The sequence below is a fragment of the Coturnix japonica genome, chromosome 1, assembly GCF_054131305.1.
Source record: "Coturnix japonica strain WE chromosome 1, WE-NBRP24, whole genome shotgun sequence".
In the NCBI taxonomy this organism is placed as follows: Eukaryota; Metazoa; Chordata; class Aves; order Galliformes; family Phasianidae; genus Coturnix; species Coturnix japonica.
In genome coordinates, this window is record NC_140663.1 from 156,852,342 (window position 1) to 156,871,922 (window position 19,581).

Here is a 19,581-nt window from a genome sequence, read left to right on the forward strand (position 1 = left end):
GGTACGGCGGGGCGGAGAAACGGCGGCTTCCGCATCGCTGGAGCTGCGGCTCCTCGCCGCCCCTGGGCTATGGCGATACCGCTGCCCTTGTCCCTGACAGAGCTCGGCGCGGTGCTGGCGGCTCTGGCCGCCCTTCTCCTGCTCATGGTGAGAGCTGCGGGCATCCCGCGAGGGTCCAGCCCGGTGGGGCCCGGTGCGGGGCTGGGGGTCCCGTTGGCAGCGGCTGGAGGATGGGCCGTGCTCGTCCGAGATGCTGTGGGGGGAAAGGGTTCTCACCGCGCCTAACAGTGGGTTCTCACCCACTTCTGTGGCCAGAACCCTGTCGTGCAGTGGCAGCGACTACGTGGGAGGGTTCTGGCCCTCTGTGGTGCAGTGTGTGCGCTGGAACAGGTTGCACAGAGAGGTGGTGGATTCCCCGTTCTTGGCAGCGTTTGTGTTCGGGTTGGACCAGGCTCTGAGCACCTTCACTTGGCTGGTCAATGCAGGGAAGTTGGACTAGATGGCCCTTTCAACTCAAGCGCTCTATAATTCAATGAAAAAATCCTGTACTGATGATGTGTCTTATTAACATAGTATCTTTGGTTGCCCCTTGTGCATTCAGCAGCTAGATAAACCTTTAACAGAATGCTGGGAAGTAAACTTAGGAGGAAGTTTTTTGCTTACATGGTGACACACTGGAACAGGTTGCCCAAGGAGGCTGTGGATGCCCCATCCCTGGAGGCATTCAAGGCCAGGCTGGATGTGGCTCTGGGCAGCCTGGGCTGGAGGTTGGCAGCCCTGCAGGAGGTTGAAACTGGATGATCATTGTGGTCCTTTTCAACCCAGGCCATTCTATGATTGTATTTGGTGATTCTATAAACAGAGTTTGAAGGTTTTCTCTTCTTTTTCATCACAGGTTTGTGTGATTGCTCACATAACTGCAGTAAAAATGCCAACCCTCCAACGACACGCGGAAGAAAAATTCTTTGTCAGTGCTGAAGGCAGGAAAGAACCTGTACCGAGTATCCACGACCCCCCTACAAAGGAACTCTCTGTTGTTGTGCCTTCATACAATGAGGAAGACCGGTGTAAGATTTGTCTTGTTTTGAGTAAAAAGAACTAAAGTCTGTTGTTACTGTGATAACACAGGGGTTGTTTTCTGTTGCTGGTTGTCTTTAACAGGCTGGATTATAATCCTCTACATAGTTTCCAGAAAACTGACCAACTACATTGGATTTCAAAATTAAGATATTGCGTAATTTAATTTCTTATGCTAAAAATAGCATGGAGCTCTTGTAGCAATCTACTTTATTTTAATAAATTGCAGCAGAAAGCTGCTTACTGCCCCAGTAGTTACTGTAAGGCAAGACATAGATACAGACTTCTGAAATTCATTTGAGAGCCTCCCTCTCTGTAAGCAACAGCTGCAGTATTAGACAAACAAGGAAAAGGGTGATCTCTTGGCTCTGATTCTGCTGTTTGGTGTGACTGTAATTATGAGGACAAAATACTAAAGAGTGAGTGCTTTCCTATCTGATAGAAATCATTAGGGCAGCCTAGAACAGGGAGGTTATGGAGTCTCCTTCTCTGGAGATGTTCAAGACCCGCCTGGACGCCTACCTGTGCAACGTGGTGTAGGGAAGCTGCTTTGGCAGTGGGGTTGGACTCAATGATCTCTAGCGTTCCCTTCCAACCCCTACAATTCTGTGATTAAGCTCTAGAGCTGTACTTTTTGTTGATGTGTGGTAGCTGACTTTATTCCTGTTCTTGGTGAGTGAAAGTACTGAGTTGTTCAGGATTCCATTGAGAAAGACGTGGACAGGAGGCACACCTGACCCTTTCTAGAGAAGAGTGCATTCCTCAGTCCTGGTTCTCCATATGTGCTGGAGTGGATAATGGTACTAATGAACCCATGGTTCACTGGGAAAATCCCTTGATGTCTTTGCTTGAACAGGCGAAATCAGCTAGTGTTGTATGAATGAGGCAGTTCGCTCATCTTATCTTTCTGGTTATCATAAGCTTGCTTGTGCAGATGCTTTTTGGTGCCTTTGGTGTTTAGCCGGTTACAACTACTAACTTTATCTTTTTTTTTTCCCCTCTAGTGCCTCTTATGATGGATGAAGCTTTGGATTATCTAGAAAAAAGACAGGTATTTGAATTTTGCATTCAAAAAATGTTATCTTTCTATGTGTTGTGTGTAAGAAGCATGTGATCTATTAACTGTGTGATTTTGGTGTATGTTAAAGCGGCGTAACAGCCTCTTGGAAGTAAAACGTGTCTTATCAGTTCAGTTACCTCTGGATAGAATGCTGTAAGGTTGGATGGTAGGGGGAAGTTCTTTACTAGGAGAGTGGTGAGGTCCTGGAACAGGCTGCCCAGGGATGTTGTGGGTGCCCCATCCTGGAGGTGTTCAAGACCAGGTTGGATGGGGCCATGGGCAACCTGATCTAGTAAACATGGAAGTTTGGTGGCCCTGCCAGGCAGGGGGGTTGGAGCTTCATGATCCTTGAGGTCCCTTCCAACCCAGGACATTCTGTGATTCCATGATTCTTTTAATTAAACGGAATGTGCTACTGTATGACGCATCATATTTCTCCAAGACATAAATGAGGATACATTTAACATTCTAAACTACACATTGGTTGGTCCCAACCAGTTTTTAAACATTGGTTCTTCCTTAGGGTTGGTTATTTGGGTTAAGAAGCCCATTTGGTGTTTTGTTTATCTGTTCTGGCATTAATGTTGCTTTGAGCTTTCATGTTTTTATAAATTAAATTGATTTTTCAATTCTAAATAGTACTTGAGGAAAAATGTGACAACCAATGAAGAGGCAACAAATATGGAGAAATAATTTCAATGAAGTAACTACGTTAGCAAATTTACTGCATCGTATTGAAGCTTGTCTGCACGCGTGAATGAGTTTAAGTCTGCCACAGAGAAAGAATGCTGATGCTTGGAAGACCTAATGAAAGCTTCAGAAATCATAGAATCATAGAATTAGCCAGGTTGGAAAAGACCTTGAAGATCATCAAGTCCAACCGCAGCCTAACCAGTACCCTAACTCTAAAAACTCTACACTAAATTTCTGTTCTTATTTTTAAGAAACGAGACCCTTCCTTCACTTATGAAGTAATAGTGGTCGATGATGGAAGTAAAGATCGGACCACAGAGGTAAGGAAGTAATCAAAGGTATGAGTTTTTACTCTTCAATTGTGAAATATAATAAAGATGTATTTTGGCACTTGAAATACTTGGTTCAAATTCGTATTTCTGAACGTTTTCTGTTATTGCCGTACATGCAGTATGAATATCACACATACATAAGCATACACATAGAATTATTTTTCAGATGCTCATGTTCTTAATTGGCTGATGTGACACTTTCCAGCAGCTGAAATTCTAAATATTCTAACCCTGGCTTCAATAAATGACTTCTGAACTATTCTTCACATGCCAAGTGATGTGAATGTGATCCTGAGAAAGCATAACGTGCCCTTTAAAGTACCTGGTTCATATTGTCATTGACAGGAGAGCTGACATTTTGTCTCTCTCTTTGCCATAACTCTCATGACACTGTGCACTTAAAAATCCCAATGCCAGTAGCAGTGTTTCCCAAATCTGTCTTCTTCGATGAACATCGACTCGCAACAACTGTGAGAGAAGATGAGAGGAAAAAGCTCATGCTTTCTTTCCCCCATAGCATGGAACAAAACAAAACCTGCACATCGCTGCAGTGTGAATGGGATTTTAGGTCACTGAGTTTTTGTTTAAGACCACAGAAAGCTGCAAGACTGGAACAGGCTGCCCAGGGAGGTGGTGGAGTCTCCTTCTCTGGAGATATTCAAGACCCGCCTGGACGCCTTCCTGTGTGATGTGGTGTAGGGAACCTGCTTTGGCAGGGGGGTTGGACTTGATGATCTCTAGACGTCCCTTCCAACCCCTGCAATTCTGTGATTCTGTGAAGACAAGTGAGAAAGTAGGTAAAGACAAGTAAGAGATAGGTAGCAGTAGTAGAAAACTATTTCTCTTTAATTAAATGTTTGCGTTAGTATAAAAGATCTGAAACAGCGCTGTATAAATTATGTTAGGACTGTGAGTCTTCTGGTCTTTAGAATTGCTTGGAGGAATATCCTGTGCTTCCTGAATACGAACACCTCCTTCAGACTTCTTTTGTTGACTGTGAACTACTTCTTATTTTTCCAAACAGACTCCAGCAAACACTGGCAGTGTATTTGTTGAGACTGAAGTGGTTATAGCTCTGTGGTATTAAATGAAAAAAAAAAAAAAAGGAAAGGGTGAGCAATTGTAAACTTCTACCTTGTGTCTTTTTTTCTGTTTTACGCTGTTTTTTTCTTTGTATGTCTATCAGGTTGCAATGAAGTACTGCGAGAAATATGGAAACGACAAAGTGCGAGTGCTTTCTTTGGTAAAAAATCGAGGGAAAGGAGGAGCAGTCAGGATGGTAATGGATACTTTCATCTCCTTATATCTCTGAACTACTTGTGCCCAGATACGCAAAGAACAGAGCCGTGCCGATGCACGTTTTGAATTCAGTATAGTAACAAAGGGGCTCCTAGAAAGCTGAATACAAATTCTGTGGTCCTTTTCAACCCAGGCCATTCTGTGAATTTATGATCATTATTTTTGATTAAAAAAAAGAGAAAAGTACAACGAAGTTTGTACTTTAGTCCCACTGCTTATCACCTCTGTTTCGTAGAATCATAGGATTACCCAGGTTGGAAAAGACCTTGAAGATCATCAAGTCCAACCGCAGCCTAATCAGAACCCTAACTCTAAAAACCCTACACTAAATCATATCCCTGAGCACCACATCCAAACGGCTCTTAAACACAACCAGGGATGGCGATTCAACCACCTCCCTGGGGAGCCTATTCTAGTACCTAACTACCCTTTCTGTAAAGAAGTTCTTCCTAATATCCAACCTAAACTTGCCCTGGCGCAACTTGAGGCCATTTCATCATAGAACGGGCAGAATTTATGCTTTCACATATTAACATTTGCACTTAGATGTTGTCATACAATCACCATATCCTTAAACATAAAATAATTGTTACACGCTAGGAGGGGCATTTTTTTCCTAGTATAATTGACACTGTACTCTTATGGAAAAGGATGTTATCATTTGTGAGCTATCAGAGCTTTTATGAGCCTTTATGGCCTCAAGTTGTATCAGAAGAGGTTTAGGCTGGACATACGAAGGAACTTTTTCTCTCAGAGAATGTTCAGGCACTGGAATGGCTGCCCAGGGAGGTGGTAGAATTGCCATCCCTGGCAGTGTTCAAGAAGCGCCTGGATAGGGAGCTAGGAGATATGGTTTAGGGGGATCCTGTAGGTATGGTAAAGGGAGGACGGTTGGACTAGGTGATCTTATAGGTCCTTTCCAACCTTGTGGTTCTATAATTCTAATGAAAAACTGTAAAATGTAAAGTTAGTTATGATTCCACATATATTTTTACTCGTGCATACTATGTATGCTTATTTTAAGCCAAATCTTTAGCATGTCCAGTTTTTAGGGGTTTTTTTTAGGGAACATTAGTATTTTATATATAGCATATGGAGAAAGCACGATGTCAAGTCATCGAATTCTTGGAAAGGATGCTATTAGTTATTCCAGAAGGGTGCTGACTGTGTATGTGACACAGTTTTGTAGCTCAAAGTGTGGAGTGGGGTCCCTTAATTTCAGTCCCACGTGCTCAGTTATGACCATATATTTGGAAAACCCTCTGCTATATGACAGGCTGAGGGAGCTGGGCTTGTTCAGCCTGGAGAAAAGAAGGCTGAAGGTGACCTCATTTGCAGCCTTTCAGTACCTGAAGGGAACCTATATCCAGGAGGGGAGTAAACTCTTTGAAAGGGCTGATAATACCAGGACAAGGGGAAATGGATTTAAGTTGAAAGAGGGTAGATTTAGGTTGGATGTTAGGGGGAAGTTCTTTACTAGGAAAGTAGTGAGATACTGGAACAGGCTGCCCAGGGAGGTTGTGGGTGCCCCGTCCTTGGAGGTGTTCAAGGCCAGGTTGGACGGGGCCCTGGGCAACCTGATCTAGTAAAGGTGTATGTTTGGTGGCCCTGCTAGGCAGGGGGGTTGGAACTTCATGATCCTTGAGGTCCCTTCCAACCCAGGTCATTCTATGATTCTGTGATTCTATATTTCATGCCCTTCAATAAGCATCAAAGATCTCACTGTCAAGAATGTGGCAAAACAAGCTACAAAACCTGCTGCATCACGGATGTTTTGCGGTGCCACTGGGACTTAAGATTTATTACTTCTCAGAACTAATTTGAGATAATCACTTGAATTTCTTTGAAAATATGTTAGAAGAACATTGAACTGCATCCTCCTTTCCATAGCTGAAATGACAAAGGAAAGCTGTCCAGTGCAGTGGTAACCACTTATTAGTGCTTCGTGTTCTCCTGTGTAGCTGACTGTAGCAACTTGTCTCACCATTTTAGTTGTGAAGCTTTTAGCTTGTAACCTTGTGTAGATGGGAGGGTTGCTTAAGGTCCCATTTTCATGCATTGTCTGTTGTCATGGGATGGTGTGCGGTGTGTGAAGTTTCCAGATGTTATTGCAATATAAATACAAACACTGAATTGGAAGGTACAGACTCTTATTGGCTGTTGTGATTGCAGGGTGTTCTTAGTTCTCGGGGGAAAAAAATTCTTATGGCTGATGCAGACGGTGCTACAAAATTTGCAGACATTGAAAAAGTGGAAGAAGGTCTAAAAAATCTCCAACCGTGGCCTGTGAGTATAAATTCTGTTTTTAAGTTTAATACATACGGACTGATTTTTATAATTCACTTTGAGTTGTTTGGAGTCCAGCTGAAGTTGTAGGTGTAAGTCTGAAAGCATGCTTTGAAGTTGTTATAATGGGCTGTCAGGAGGTAGCTTGCGTGGAGTTCTTACCTCCTTTGCATTCATTGTGCCTATGAAATGTGCAGCACATTATGTTCTACTCATCATTCTTCCTATGAAGTTGTTACAGTCACTATAAATAGCATGTGTTCCTACTCACTTAAAAAGTGTCCTTTATTTTGCTTAGTAAGGGCAGTATTTTATTCTTATCTGATGTCATCTTGTATAGCTAAGGATGCATCTTAATTTCACCCTGCTTTTTAACTCTCTTTCATAGTTGTTAGTGTAATGACAATATTTGGAATACCTTTTGTTGTAAATATAAATTCAAAAACTGTGAAACAAGAACTCTTCCCTGGATAGCCCTTGTCTTGTCATGACCTGAAAGAACTGAGGTTTTGTTTCATTAGCCCAGTGCTTAACCCAGAACAGAGGCTCAAAGAATCATAGAATTACCCAGGTTGGAAAAGACCTTGAAGATCATCAAGTCCAACTGCAGCCTAACCATAGTACCCTAACTCTAACAACCCTCTGCTAAATCATATCCCTGAGCACAACATCCAAATGGCTCTTAAACACATCCAGGGATGGCGATTCAACCACCTCCCTGTGGAACCTATTCCAGTACTTAACTACCTTTTCTGTGAACTGTAAACCCGTTTCTGTAAACCTCACATCTGGTGAGGTTCCCAAAAAGCAAGAAGTGGTGCTCAGCTTTCCACTAGGAGCCCTTTTGGCTGCACCTGTGCAAGAGGTGGCTGCTCCCACTGTCCATCTGTGAGTGTAAGCATGCAAGGGCCGCCGGGTGGCAGCGTTTCTTTCCCTCATGCTCCTCACTACTACTGCAGCTGCTGAGTCTCCGGCATCAGTCCCACATTTGAATACAGCAGGTTTGGGGGTTTTATAGAAAGACTCTGAGAATAAATGTAAAAAATTCTGTTTTGATTGCCTCTTTTGATTTAATTTGAGGTTATATTTATGAGTGATACCATGGTAATTAATTTATTTGAAGATGCATCAGTAGAACATGTGTTTTTAACCTTTTCACAGTGCAGGTTCAAGGGAAAACATATATTATGCTTATCTGTGCAGTTCACTACATTTCATAGAATGTTTTGGGTTGGAAGGGCTCTTTAAGATCATCCAGTTCCAGCCCCCTGTTGTATGCAGGGATACCTCCCTCTAGACCAGGCTGCTCAAAGCCCCATCCAGCCTGGCCTTGAATGCTTCCAAGGAGGAGGCATCCACAGCCTCTCTGGGCAACCTGTTCCAGTGTCTCACCACCCTCACAGTAAAGAATTTCTTCCTAATATCTAATCTAAATATACACTCTTCCAGTTTAACTATTTCCCTTGTCCTGTTGATACTTGCCCTTATTAAAAGTCCCTCCCCAGCTTTCCTGTAGGCCCCCTTCAGGTACTGAAAGGCTGCCATAAGGTGCTGCCCATGCCTTCTCTTCTCTGGTATGAAGAGTCCCAGCTCTCAGTCAGACCTCATAAGGGAGGTGTTCCAGCTCTCTGATCATTTTCATGGCCCTCCTTTAGACCCACTCCAACAGCTCCATGTCCTTGTGCTGGGGGCCTCAGAGCTGAATGCAGTACTCAAGTGGGGCCTCATGTGAGCAGAGTAGAGGGGCAGAGTCACCTTCCTCGACCTGCTGGTCATTATTTTCTTGATGTAACCCAAAATATGGTTGATCTGGGCTGCAAGAACACACTGCTGGTTCATGTTGAGTCTTTCATCAACCTGCACTTCAAAATCTCCTCAGGGCTGCTCTCAAGTCATTCTCTACCCAACCTGTATCTGCTTGGGTTTGCCCTAACCCAGGTGCAAGACCTTGCACATTTATTGTATATGTACTTGAGAGGAACAATGTAAATTGCTTATAGTTGATGGGTATGAATAAACTGCAGCAACTTGTATGCACCATATACACAGTTTATTAGCACTGTTAACTGCAGGAGAGATTTATTTTAGCCTTGGAAACCAGCACCAGATAAAGCGTAGCTACAGAAAGCAGAAAAGTGTATGGCTTTGAAGATTTTATCGTACGGTCCTTATCACTCTTTAAGGTTTCATGTGAAGTCTCAACAGGAGATTCCAGTGATTCAGAAAATGTTAGTTTAACTAATAAGTCTTTAATGTGTATTCTTGTGCAGAACCAGATGGCTATTTCCTGTGGTTCTAGAGCTCATCTGGAAAAGGATTCAATAGCAAAGGTTGGTTTCCCTTTCCTCCTGTGTACGAGTACTCAAAATATTTCCACTATTTCGTTCTGTTATACAGATTTTACAGTTAAATAAACATCTATAAAAGAATGGGAGCTTAAAAATAAGAATTGCCGTGAGTGGATGTTATGCTCCATCACGTTACAGAGGATGTGTTCTGCATTTCAGGCGCCACCAATGTTGAACTGGTTTCAATTAGTGTTCCAGCTGAAGGATGCTGGTTGAGAGCATCTTAGAAGCAGAAGTTCCTGACAATCAGTAGTTAAAGGCCATTTAGGTTTGCTGTTATTAGGAGGTAAAGTTTTAGACACAGTCTGTAGAAGGTAACATTTTGTGACCGATGAGTTAAAGCTTCTACAAGAGCAGTCTCTGTGCAAATGTACATCTTCTGCCAGTACTGGTGCTGGAGTGCAAGGCAACCGATGAGCTCATTTTTATTGATTCTCTTCCAGTGCAGGATCTTGTTGATCTACAAATCTTGAGATCTGTTCAAAATGAGTTAGGGTTAATTAGTAATAAGCTGTTTGAAGGGTATCTTAATCAGTGGGAAAGTACTGTAATTTTTCTGTATTACTCATAGTGAAAGTTTGGAGTTTTGAACACACAGATGGGTACTGTTCAGCGTGTGGCTCTTGTAGAATAAACAGTGCTGCATAGGCACGGTCTTATCTGGCATCTGGTTTTCTGATGTCTTGGCAGACAGTAGTTGACAAAGTGCAGGCATGGAACTTGTATTGCAACAGACGTTGGTGGACTAAATTTCAGCATCATATGGATGTGTTCATCATTTTGAACATTCTCAAGAATGACCTTTTTCAATACTGATGTTTAATACTCAAAAATATTCTCATATATATGCATATATGAGAATATATACATATATATATGAATTATCAAATAGTTGCAGAAGACCAAAAGAAGTTACTTTGGTAATGTAGAAGAAGATCATGTAGCTGATAAACCGTAGCCTGCAAAAATGCTTCATGTTGTGTTCAAGCACAGAATGTACGTACATTTTCTTCAGTGCATTCATATTTCTTAGCACCTTTGAAGGATCTTACTTGTTGACTGGGTGCAAACTGCAGAAATACAGTTTGCAGGGTAGGTGTGTTCCATCCTTGCTTTCAGTTTCTCCCCGTTTTTTACTTTTGGTGTTAACTGAATGACAGTCATGCACAAGTCACCTTGTGTTCTCTGTCACACAGTAGCTCGCCTTCACTGTAATGCTAAAGAATCCTCACCAGATCCACCATTAACCTGGGGCCAGAGCGCTTTTTTAGAGCTGTGAGTTTCCTTAAGCCAGAGACTGTTACATAATAAGCTGAACATCATCTCATTTTGCAATCAAGGTTTGAAATTATTTGCTTTTAAGGCATCTCTTATCACCCAGAGATGTTTAACAGTTAAATTGCTGTCTCCTTTTTGCATGGTATTTAGCTTGTGGTCTTAGATACAATCATCTGAAATTCAACTTAATTCACCAAATTCAGGAGTGAGTTCAAAAGCGATGGATCTGAGTTAGAGTTGTTTAGGAGCTGCCTCAAATGCAGGACTGGCAGTGATTCTGCAAACACAGAATCAGCCTCTGTATTCCATTGACAAACATATCCATATAATATGATGTAAAGAACACAAATGTAACCAAAGGGTAAACTGGGAGAATCACAGACTGTCAGTATCATGAGTTGAAACCCAGGTTTGGGCTTCTGCTGCACCTAATATGGTACTGTCCAGAATGGAAAGCTGCCATGGATTAGGGAAAACAGCAACAAGAATGTGCAGTTTTGATGTCTCTGCATGTATCCTAATCATGAGCTTGACTGGCAGGTCTCTCCTTTTCTGCTGTAGTTTTGTCCACTAAAAGAAACCATCTAACTTTTTCCCTTTTGTTCACAGCGCTCTTACTTTCGAACTCTTCTTATGTACGGCTTCCATTTCCTTGTGTGGTTTCTCTGTGTCAAAAAGATCAGGGATACGCAGTGTGGATTTAAACTTTTAACCAGAGAAGCTGCTTTGCGGACATTCTCAACCCTCCACGTAGAGCGCTGGTAAATTTTCTTTGTTGTTGTTGCTTTTCTTTCTTGTTTGACATGATTTTGGAGAAGGAATTTCCACACTGTAACCACTACGAAGCACAATGTGTTCAAGACAAGGTTGGAGGGGGCCCTGGGCAGCCTGGTCTGGTACCAGATCTGGAGGTTGGTGGACCTGCCAGTGACGGAGGGGTTGGAACTGGATGATCCTTGTGGTCCCTTTCAATCTAAGGCATTCTACAGTAATATTTAAACTAAACATCAATATATGCTCGCTCTCAGTGTTAACATAAAGTGCCTATAAAATTGGTTGTCAAATAAACCTTGCCCTGAATTTTTAAGCTGCTTGTTCAGAGTATAAATATGCACACACAAAGAACAAGATTTTCTTCCATAACATCTAGAGAGTATCTACTTGTCATCTTAGGTGACAGAAGAAGGGATAATTTCAGGATGTAATTCATTTCATCCTGATACAGGGCCAAGTAAGGCATGGTCAACAAGTGCTCATTTCCTGTCATTAACTACAAAGAAACTTCAGTCAACTTGTACAAGAGTTGTCTTTACTGTAGGTGGCTGAAGTTCAGCAGAGTATGTTCCACTCAGTGTAGGAGTAGGAACAAAATGTGTCAGTGGCTTGTGCCTTAGTTGCATCCAAAGGATAAAACCATTCAATAAAAGCCATTTGGACTACTAACCCAAACTTGTATCTAGGGCAGTTCAGTTTCTGGTCCATGTAGGCAATGTCAGTGGTCTCCATAGATTAAAAGCCAAAACAATTCTTCCTTTTTGCTAAATGAATTTAAAAGTGTCTGCACCGCAAAAAGCACAAGTGTTGAATTAGCACTAAGTAGCAGGAGGCTGCACTGAAGTTCTGGATGATGTCAAACGCAGAGCAGTACTTACCCATTAAATAACGCAGGTTTTGTCTGTGTATCTCAGCAGGATGATAACATACCTCACTTAAATAGTGTTAGGAGTACAGGTGCATTTTTGGAAGCTGAACATCTCATGTTCTGTTAATAGATATGCCCATGTAAGCAACATAGCTGTCCTGCTGCCAGGTCAGAGAGAACAAAAGACTGCTAAGTAAGTTTCCACACTTATGGTATTATCAGAAAGACCACAATTAAACGCTTATGGTATTTTTAATATTTCACCAGCACCTCCTGTGAAATGGAGCCTTGTGTTTCCACGTTCACTTTCCGTAGACAAAAATGGGAGTGGGGAGCAATGGGACATGGCATCAGGATCTTCCTATATGTGATCCTCTGTCTGTTTTTGGCAGTTTAAAATATTATTTTAAAGAGAGGGAAATGACTCAATTTCAGCTATAGAAGAAATGAAGAAACAGTTGCTCAGACCTCCAGATTTTTTCTGGTTTTATCGTTCTTCTCCTTCAGCTGACGCTGAGTTGAAAATTACCTCTTTAATGTTAAAAAGCCGAGAAAACTGAAGGCACAGTTATCTTCTTGCTACGCCAAGTTTGATTTATGGGTGCTTATTGTTACGAAATCTTAAAAGGAAACTGAAATATACAGAGAAAGATAATGTTTTTATCTTTAGGGTGATGAGAATCATACAGCAGTTTTTCAAGAGAGACTGAGATACTTCCCAGAATATTTTACTATGCTGAAGTTTAGAAAGCATTTCTAAAATTAATAGATACTGGATATTGTTTATGTTTTTGATACTAAAAAGTCATACTCAAATCCTAAGCAAGTTTTTCTTTTCCCGTTAATGTTCTTATTTACTTTCTGGTGTAACTGTTCCTCCGCAAGCTGGCTGTATATACACCAACAAAACCCAAACATTCTTGAAATTTACTTTCTACACAGCAAAGTTTTGACGTTAGTTTGAAATAAGAGCAACTTTTTGAGCAGAGAGCATATGCTTCATGTTTTAGGTACTGAATCTGATTCCAGCACTAATCTGTTCTACAGAAAAACACGGAGCACGTTTTTTAAATTAAGACTTAAAAGAAAATTAAAGAAGAGGTATTTTAAAAACATGACGAGGACAGTTGGAATTACTCACTTTCAGACCCCAAAAGAAGCTCCATTTCTGCGTCCAGTCTTGGCCTGGAGAAGTGTAATTTTGATGTTAAATTGTAATGAATGGGAAGAAAGCGGGAAAATTAGATTGTCTAAACTGACAGAATTCCCCTATGCAAAATATGATCATTGATTTTTTTTTTTTTAATTCTGACTACAGAAAAATCATCGCAGTTTTCCAGATTGAATCATAGAATTACCCAGGCTGGAAAAGATCTTGAAGATCATCAAGTCCAACTGCAGCCTAACTAGTACCCTAACTCTAAAAACCCTCCACTAAATCATATCACAAGATCATTATTATTATCAAAGAAATAATGATAATTAGTAACAGAAGAACAAAATGTGGCAGCAGATACTTTTCTACCTGGACTATTGATGAAAGGAGTGGGAACTCAGAGCGTAGTTCTTGCCCTGGCTTGATTGACAGTTTGCAAAGAAGCAGTTTGTAATGATATTAAGCAACTTAGCAGATTGTTGGTTAAATAGATTTGCAAGCTTAAAATATTTATAGAGTAAAACTGATGGAACAAATTGTATTGTTTTAGTCTATAAAAGTTGCCTTTTGCACTGGACAGGCCTTTTTTTCACATCTAAAACTCACACGTTTGGCATAAGAGACATCCTATGATTGTTTCTTCTTTCACTAAGCTGTAAATGTGAGTCTTTAAAAATTAAAGGAAAATAAGTAAATATTGCTTATAAAAGCATACAAATATTTATTACATGGATATTTTTCCACTGCTTTGGCACCATAGGCCAACACAAGCAGTGGAATGAATTGTTTTTTCCTGTTTTTGTGCAGGACGAGTAGAATTGTTTATGAACTTCTAATCGCAGAATCACAGAATGGCCTGGGTTGAAAAGGACCACAATGATCATCCAGTTCCAACCCTCTGCTGTGTGCAGGGTCATCAACCACCAGACCAGGCTGCCCAGAGCCACATCCAGCCTGGCCTTGAATGGCTCCAGGGATGGGGCATCCACAGCCTCCTTGGGCAACCTGTTCCAGTGCGTCACCACCCTCTGTGTGAAAAACTTCCTACTAATATCCAACCTAAATTTCCCCTGTCTCAGTTTAAGACCATTCCCCCCTGTCTTATCACTATCCGCCCTCGTAAGCAGGCATTCCCCCTCCTGTTTATTTGCTTCCTTCAAGTATTGGAAGGCCACCATGAGGTCTCCCCAGAGCCATCTCCAGAATCGACACAGAAATATTTTGCTGTTAAAACTATCTCTGTTTTGTCTTGTAGAATTAAAATATCCTGCTCCTGGCAGGTGCACGGGTACTTTCAAAAGCCTGGTTACAGCTGGAGCTTGACACAGTGTTTCATTTTTTGGCCACTGAAAGTTATGTCTCTTGAATAACATATTATCAAAGAAAAGTTATGAATTCCAGTCATAATGGTGTAACAGAAGGCCAAATGTTGTTGGATATTTGATACATTCAGTATTAGATGAGCAAAGAAGAGCCCAACAGCAATTTCAAAACAACTATTAAATTCTCAGGGTACGTCAGTTGCTCCAAAAGTAAGTGTGGTCATTGGTGAGAAGGATCAGTTTCTACTGCTATACCACCAACATTCACCTCTGAAGTTGTGGGACAGCGTAATAAAATGGGAGGCATTACTTTCAGAGCAGCCCTAATGGGTACTTTACAAACTGAAACAAGTTCAGTTTAAAAGGGGTTTGATTTCAGTTGAACACACTGAGTTTTAGCCAGCATAGCTATAACTTGTAACTTAGACAAAAGCATTTAAGCGTAATAAAAAAGTAAATAAAAAGTAATTTAGCGTAAATAGAGCCACGTGGAAAAGTTTTCCAATATTTTATACTTTGTGTTTGTATTAATTAACACGTAATGGAGCCACTACTAGAAATAGATGGGCAAACTTCACACCATATAGTTCTGGATGTCTGACTTGAGGTGCTTAAATTAGAGGCTGAAGTTCCTGCATGATCAAGGCAGTGTTAAGCTTTTCTAGGAACTCATTCAAGCTAGAGCCACACTCAGGTACTCCGAGCTGTGTTCCTTTGCCCAGAGGTTCTTACTTCCACTCTCTGCAGCAGGATCCTCTGAAGTACATGGTGTGAATAATACCCTGCATTTCCTAGCAGGGCTTCTGTCACACAGTAACTGGTTGCAAATGGCTGACGTGCTGCTTCATGTCAAAACACGTGTATTGCATTCACTTATCCACTGGCATTGCTTTGATCTCTTAGAGTTGGCTCCAGCTAAAATACCCACACTTATGTCTTATAACTTTGTACCACCTGGATTTGATGCTCTGCAGCGTGAGGGTCATATTATCATGTATGGAATGCACTGCAAGCTACGTTCCCTGATTAATTGTTGTAGCATACATCTGAAGTGCACAAAAGGTCATGGGGAGCAGAGGATGAACTGCGCCCAAGCCGTGCACTACAGAAGTTGTTCTCCTTCCAGCCTTGAACAGCATTTTGTATATTTCAGGCTATGTTCACTGTTGCACTAATGGCAACCACATGTAACAACGTTAGTGTTCAACCTGATTAATTCCTGTCCTTTTAGTCTTTTACTTTGAGCGCAGTAGTTCTCCAAACTATTTAATGTTGCTGTGCTCTGATGTATATTGCTGACATTCGGGTAATTGGTTGTCCATAGGAATTGTTGCAAATCACCATTAGTTTGCTGGGCTAATACTTTATGGAGTAATATTTTTAGAGCAGTTCATACAGTATAATTCATCAGACAATTATTCTGTCTCTTAAGTTTTTTAGCCAGTTAAGTAGTAAATATTGCAAAATTCTATTTACTGTTTATACACATGACTCATAAACATTCATAGAGGTGAATACGTGGGGTTTTTTGGCTTACAAATGTAAAATGTCAGCAAAATGTCAAATAACATGATTTCAATAAGAGACCCATGGCATAATTATTAAAATCATATTCAGCCCTAATTAAAAATAAACAAAAACAAAAAGAACCCAGCAAAGCGGCAGGGCTGCTTGGCTCAGATTAAGTTGACAGGGGGAAAAGAAAACATCTATAAAACATCTATGTTACATAGAACATGAAACTATTCCTCTGTTTTCATGGCAATTAAAAGGCCTGTGTTCTAATCCAGATTTACGGACCGGTTCTAAATTCTCTAAACAAAATAACTGTAGTCTCACAGAATCACAGAATTGTAGGGGTTGGAAGGGACCTCTAGAGATCATCGAGTCCATCCCCCTGCCAAAGCAGGCTCCCTACACCACGTCACACAGGTAGGCGTCCAGGCGGGTCTTGAATATCTCCAGAGAAGGAGACTCCACCACCTCCCTGGGCAGCCTGTTCCAGTGCTCAAGTGCTCATCAGTCTCAGTTGATAATTTCTGTTTGTGCCACCTCTGCATGTTTTGCTGCTGTGCTCAGTGATGTCAGTAGTTCTGTCACACACATGCATGGTGCAAGTCCAGGTTGATGTATGTTTGAGAACAACCTCACCTTCAGGCCAGTGTGCTGCGGTCTGGGCTTCAGTGTATGTCGATACACGTATGTGTCACACCTGAGTGCATATTTAAAAGTGACTCCTATTGCTGCATTCATTCATAGTACAAGGAAGAGATGCCTGAATGTGTCTGGCCACCGCCTTCAGAATGCCTTTTTGCTTGCTTGCATCTTTTTGTCCCACAGGTGTAGTGTCAAATGGGGTTATTAACACCTTGAATTCAAACAACACTAGAAGCACGATGGAATAATGCTATTTTATTAGATTTCTGCACACATTTTCTCCAGTGGCAGCAGATTTTTTTCCATTTCAAAACGTTGCTTTGGAATTAACTGTGTTGGTGTCAATAGCAGCTACCAGTAGATACAGCATGAGATACGCCTTCAAGAAACAGAGTGCAACCAACTGTTGTTATCTGTATGTTGGCTGTTTTCTTAGTCATTCAGTCAGGAAATTTATTTTCCTTTCATGTGCACTGGATCTGTAGAGAATTGGTATCAACTTTGAAACTGAATGCCAGCCTCTTAAATTAACAGTGCCACCATCTTTCTCCTGGAAATAAATATCACTGAATTTTACTATTTGCTGTTCTGCTGCAGGGCATTTGATGTGGAACTCCTTTATATAGCCCAGCACTTGAGAATACCTATAGCAGAAGTCGCTGTCAACTGGACTGAAATTGAAGGTAAGGAAGCGCTTTTTTTTCTCTCAAGATTCCTTAAGTATCAATCCAGACTAAAATAGCTGAGGATTTTCTCAAAATGTATCATATTTTACCCAATTTCAATAGCACACAGCCTTCTTTCCATACGAATTCAGAATTCTTGCAAGATTCTGTCATAGCAGGGTAATAGAGGAACAGGAGGAGCAGGTGAATGGATAGCAAGGGAGAGAAACTCTCGCTGGAGACAAAGTAGGTAGTTATACTGCTAGGGCTACCAAAGTAGTGGTGGCAAGCAGAGAACATCCTAAGCCGACTTCACGTTAAAAGAGAATGTTTTCTTTTAGGGCAGTTCCAGGTGTATTGCATCTACTATAAATGTTACTATAACTGATGGAACAGGAGTTATGGCGTTCAGTCCTTACATTGTCTGGACATTGGCATGTTCAAATTGCTGTTAGAGAGCAGGAGATGATCATCTTCTACAAAGTCACTCAGAAATCCTTTACTTAGGTGTTGGTGTTCAGGTTCCTACTTACTTGAACAAAGCCCTACTGCAGGGCAGTTTGTGTATCTTGTGGCATACACTGAATTATTGTGCTGCTTCCAAACTATATCTCCCTGCTTACGGTATAATGTAATGACTGTAAGGCAATACATTTTTAATACATATTTTTACAGAATTTGTAATATTTCTCAATTAAAATTAAAGTCGGTGTTGTAGGCCTGAGTGTGCTGAGAATGCAGAGGATCACAAATAGTAAAAGTATGCTTTGCCATTCCTCGTTTTTTTCTAACAGTGTCCTTCTGATTTTCTTCTTCATTAATCACAGGTTCTAAGTTAGTTCCCTTTTGGAGCTGGCTGCAGATGGGGAGGGATCTTCTTTTTATACGACTGCGATATATGACTGGTGCCTGGCAGCTTGAAACAAGAAAATGTAATTAGGTTATTTACATCTTCCAAATGTATTATTATACTTAATGGAACATGAGAACAGTTTCAATCAAGTGAAATGGTGTTGAAAGCTGAGGTAATTCTTTACTGCTCCTGCTGTATGTTTCATTTTTGCAGCATGTATGTGTTTTATAAGAGTCTCAATGAGGAATTGGTACAATGTCCTGTAAAGAGAAAGCATTTCCAAAGATTTTCTTGTCTGGTTGTTGGGTCTTCCTTTTACTAAACAGTTGTGTTACCGTATCATGTAAACTCATATAAAGGCATCTTTGTATCATCGTACATTCAGAATTTCTTCTGGTAATGTTTATACAAATAAAGAGAGTCACTCTTTTCTACAAGGTGCAATACTGGGCTGTGAATGACCACAACCACTTTTCTCCATAGCATCAGGAAAGGTATGGCCATATTACAACTTGAAGGATCGATCTTGATTTGCACTAATGTGTATTTAGATTCAGTGTTATGGGAAACATCCATGGGTTTTACTAATTTATAAAAGCAATGTTCATAAGGCTGTTCTAAGAACTTTCAGTTGTCTCTTGACACTCAGAGCACTGGAACAGGCTGCCCAGGGAGGTGGTGGAGTCTCCTTCTCTGGAGATATTCAAGACCCGCCTGGACGCCTACCTGTGTGACATGGTGTAGGGAGCCTGCTTTGGCAGGGGGGTTGGACTCGATGATCTCTAGAGGTCCCTTCCAACCCCTACAATTCTGTGATTTTGTGATTCTGTGACATTCCAAATGTTCTATACTGCTGTCTGAAGCTAAAACAGTTTGTCTGAAGTCAAACAGCAGATCACTTCCAAACTGCAGAAGTTCCAAGGGAAAGCAACATTTCATTTTAAAATGTCATCATTTATAAATGTTGTTCGTGCATACTAATTAACACTGCATGTTCAAGGCTAGGAGTCCTTGGCACCTCTGAATCTGTAGCGAAAAGGGTACAGAAAACTAATGCAGAAATGAGACCATTTGGGGGCCTGTGCATTAGCCATGCCAGTATGAAGTCCTCACTCTTTGGATGCAATCAGAGGAGAAGGAGCTTGAGTCTTTCTTATAGTGCCATACCTTGTTACAGCACACAGCTGTAGTGCTGTCAGAACAGTTGTGGGCTGCCAACAAACGAAGCCAAATACAAATATTAACAGATTTGAAGGATGAAGGGTAAATGTTTTGTACTTTCACATACTTTTCGACTGATGATTTTTCTTACTCCTTCCACAGTGGCGTACATTAATACCGAGTTCTGCTTCTGTAAGAGTTACCTCAGTTTTCTGTACAATAAACTGCTGGAATAAATTCTTGAAAACATCT

General features: G+C 41.1%; 1 protein-coding gene across 2 annotated transcripts; it reads left to right on the forward strand.

Annotated features, from left to right (window-relative positions):
• The first annotated feature begins 3 nt into the window (after positions 1–3).
• On the forward strand, positions 4–19,578 carry ALG5 (ALG5 dolichyl-phosphate beta-glucosyltransferase). 2 transcript variants are annotated; one of them, XM_085554952.1, is made up of 10 exons: positions 4–147; positions 896–1,067; positions 2,082–2,128; positions 3,082–3,150; positions 4,349–4,441; positions 6,634–6,747; positions 9,018–9,077; positions 10,983–11,134; positions 17,248–17,333; positions 18,143–19,578. In XM_085554952.1, exons 1-10 carry the CDS (start codon positions 70–72, stop codon positions 18,253–18,255), a joined length of 984 nt encoding a protein of 327 aa, XP_085411078.1. In that variant the 5' UTR covers positions 4–69; the 3' UTR covers positions 18,256–19,578. The 2 variants fall into 2 exon arrangements, with proteins under 2 accessions (XP_085411078.1, XP_085411081.1); XM_085554955.1 differs by lacking the exon at positions 9,018–9,077.
• Positions 19,579–19,581: the final 3 nt, after the last annotated feature.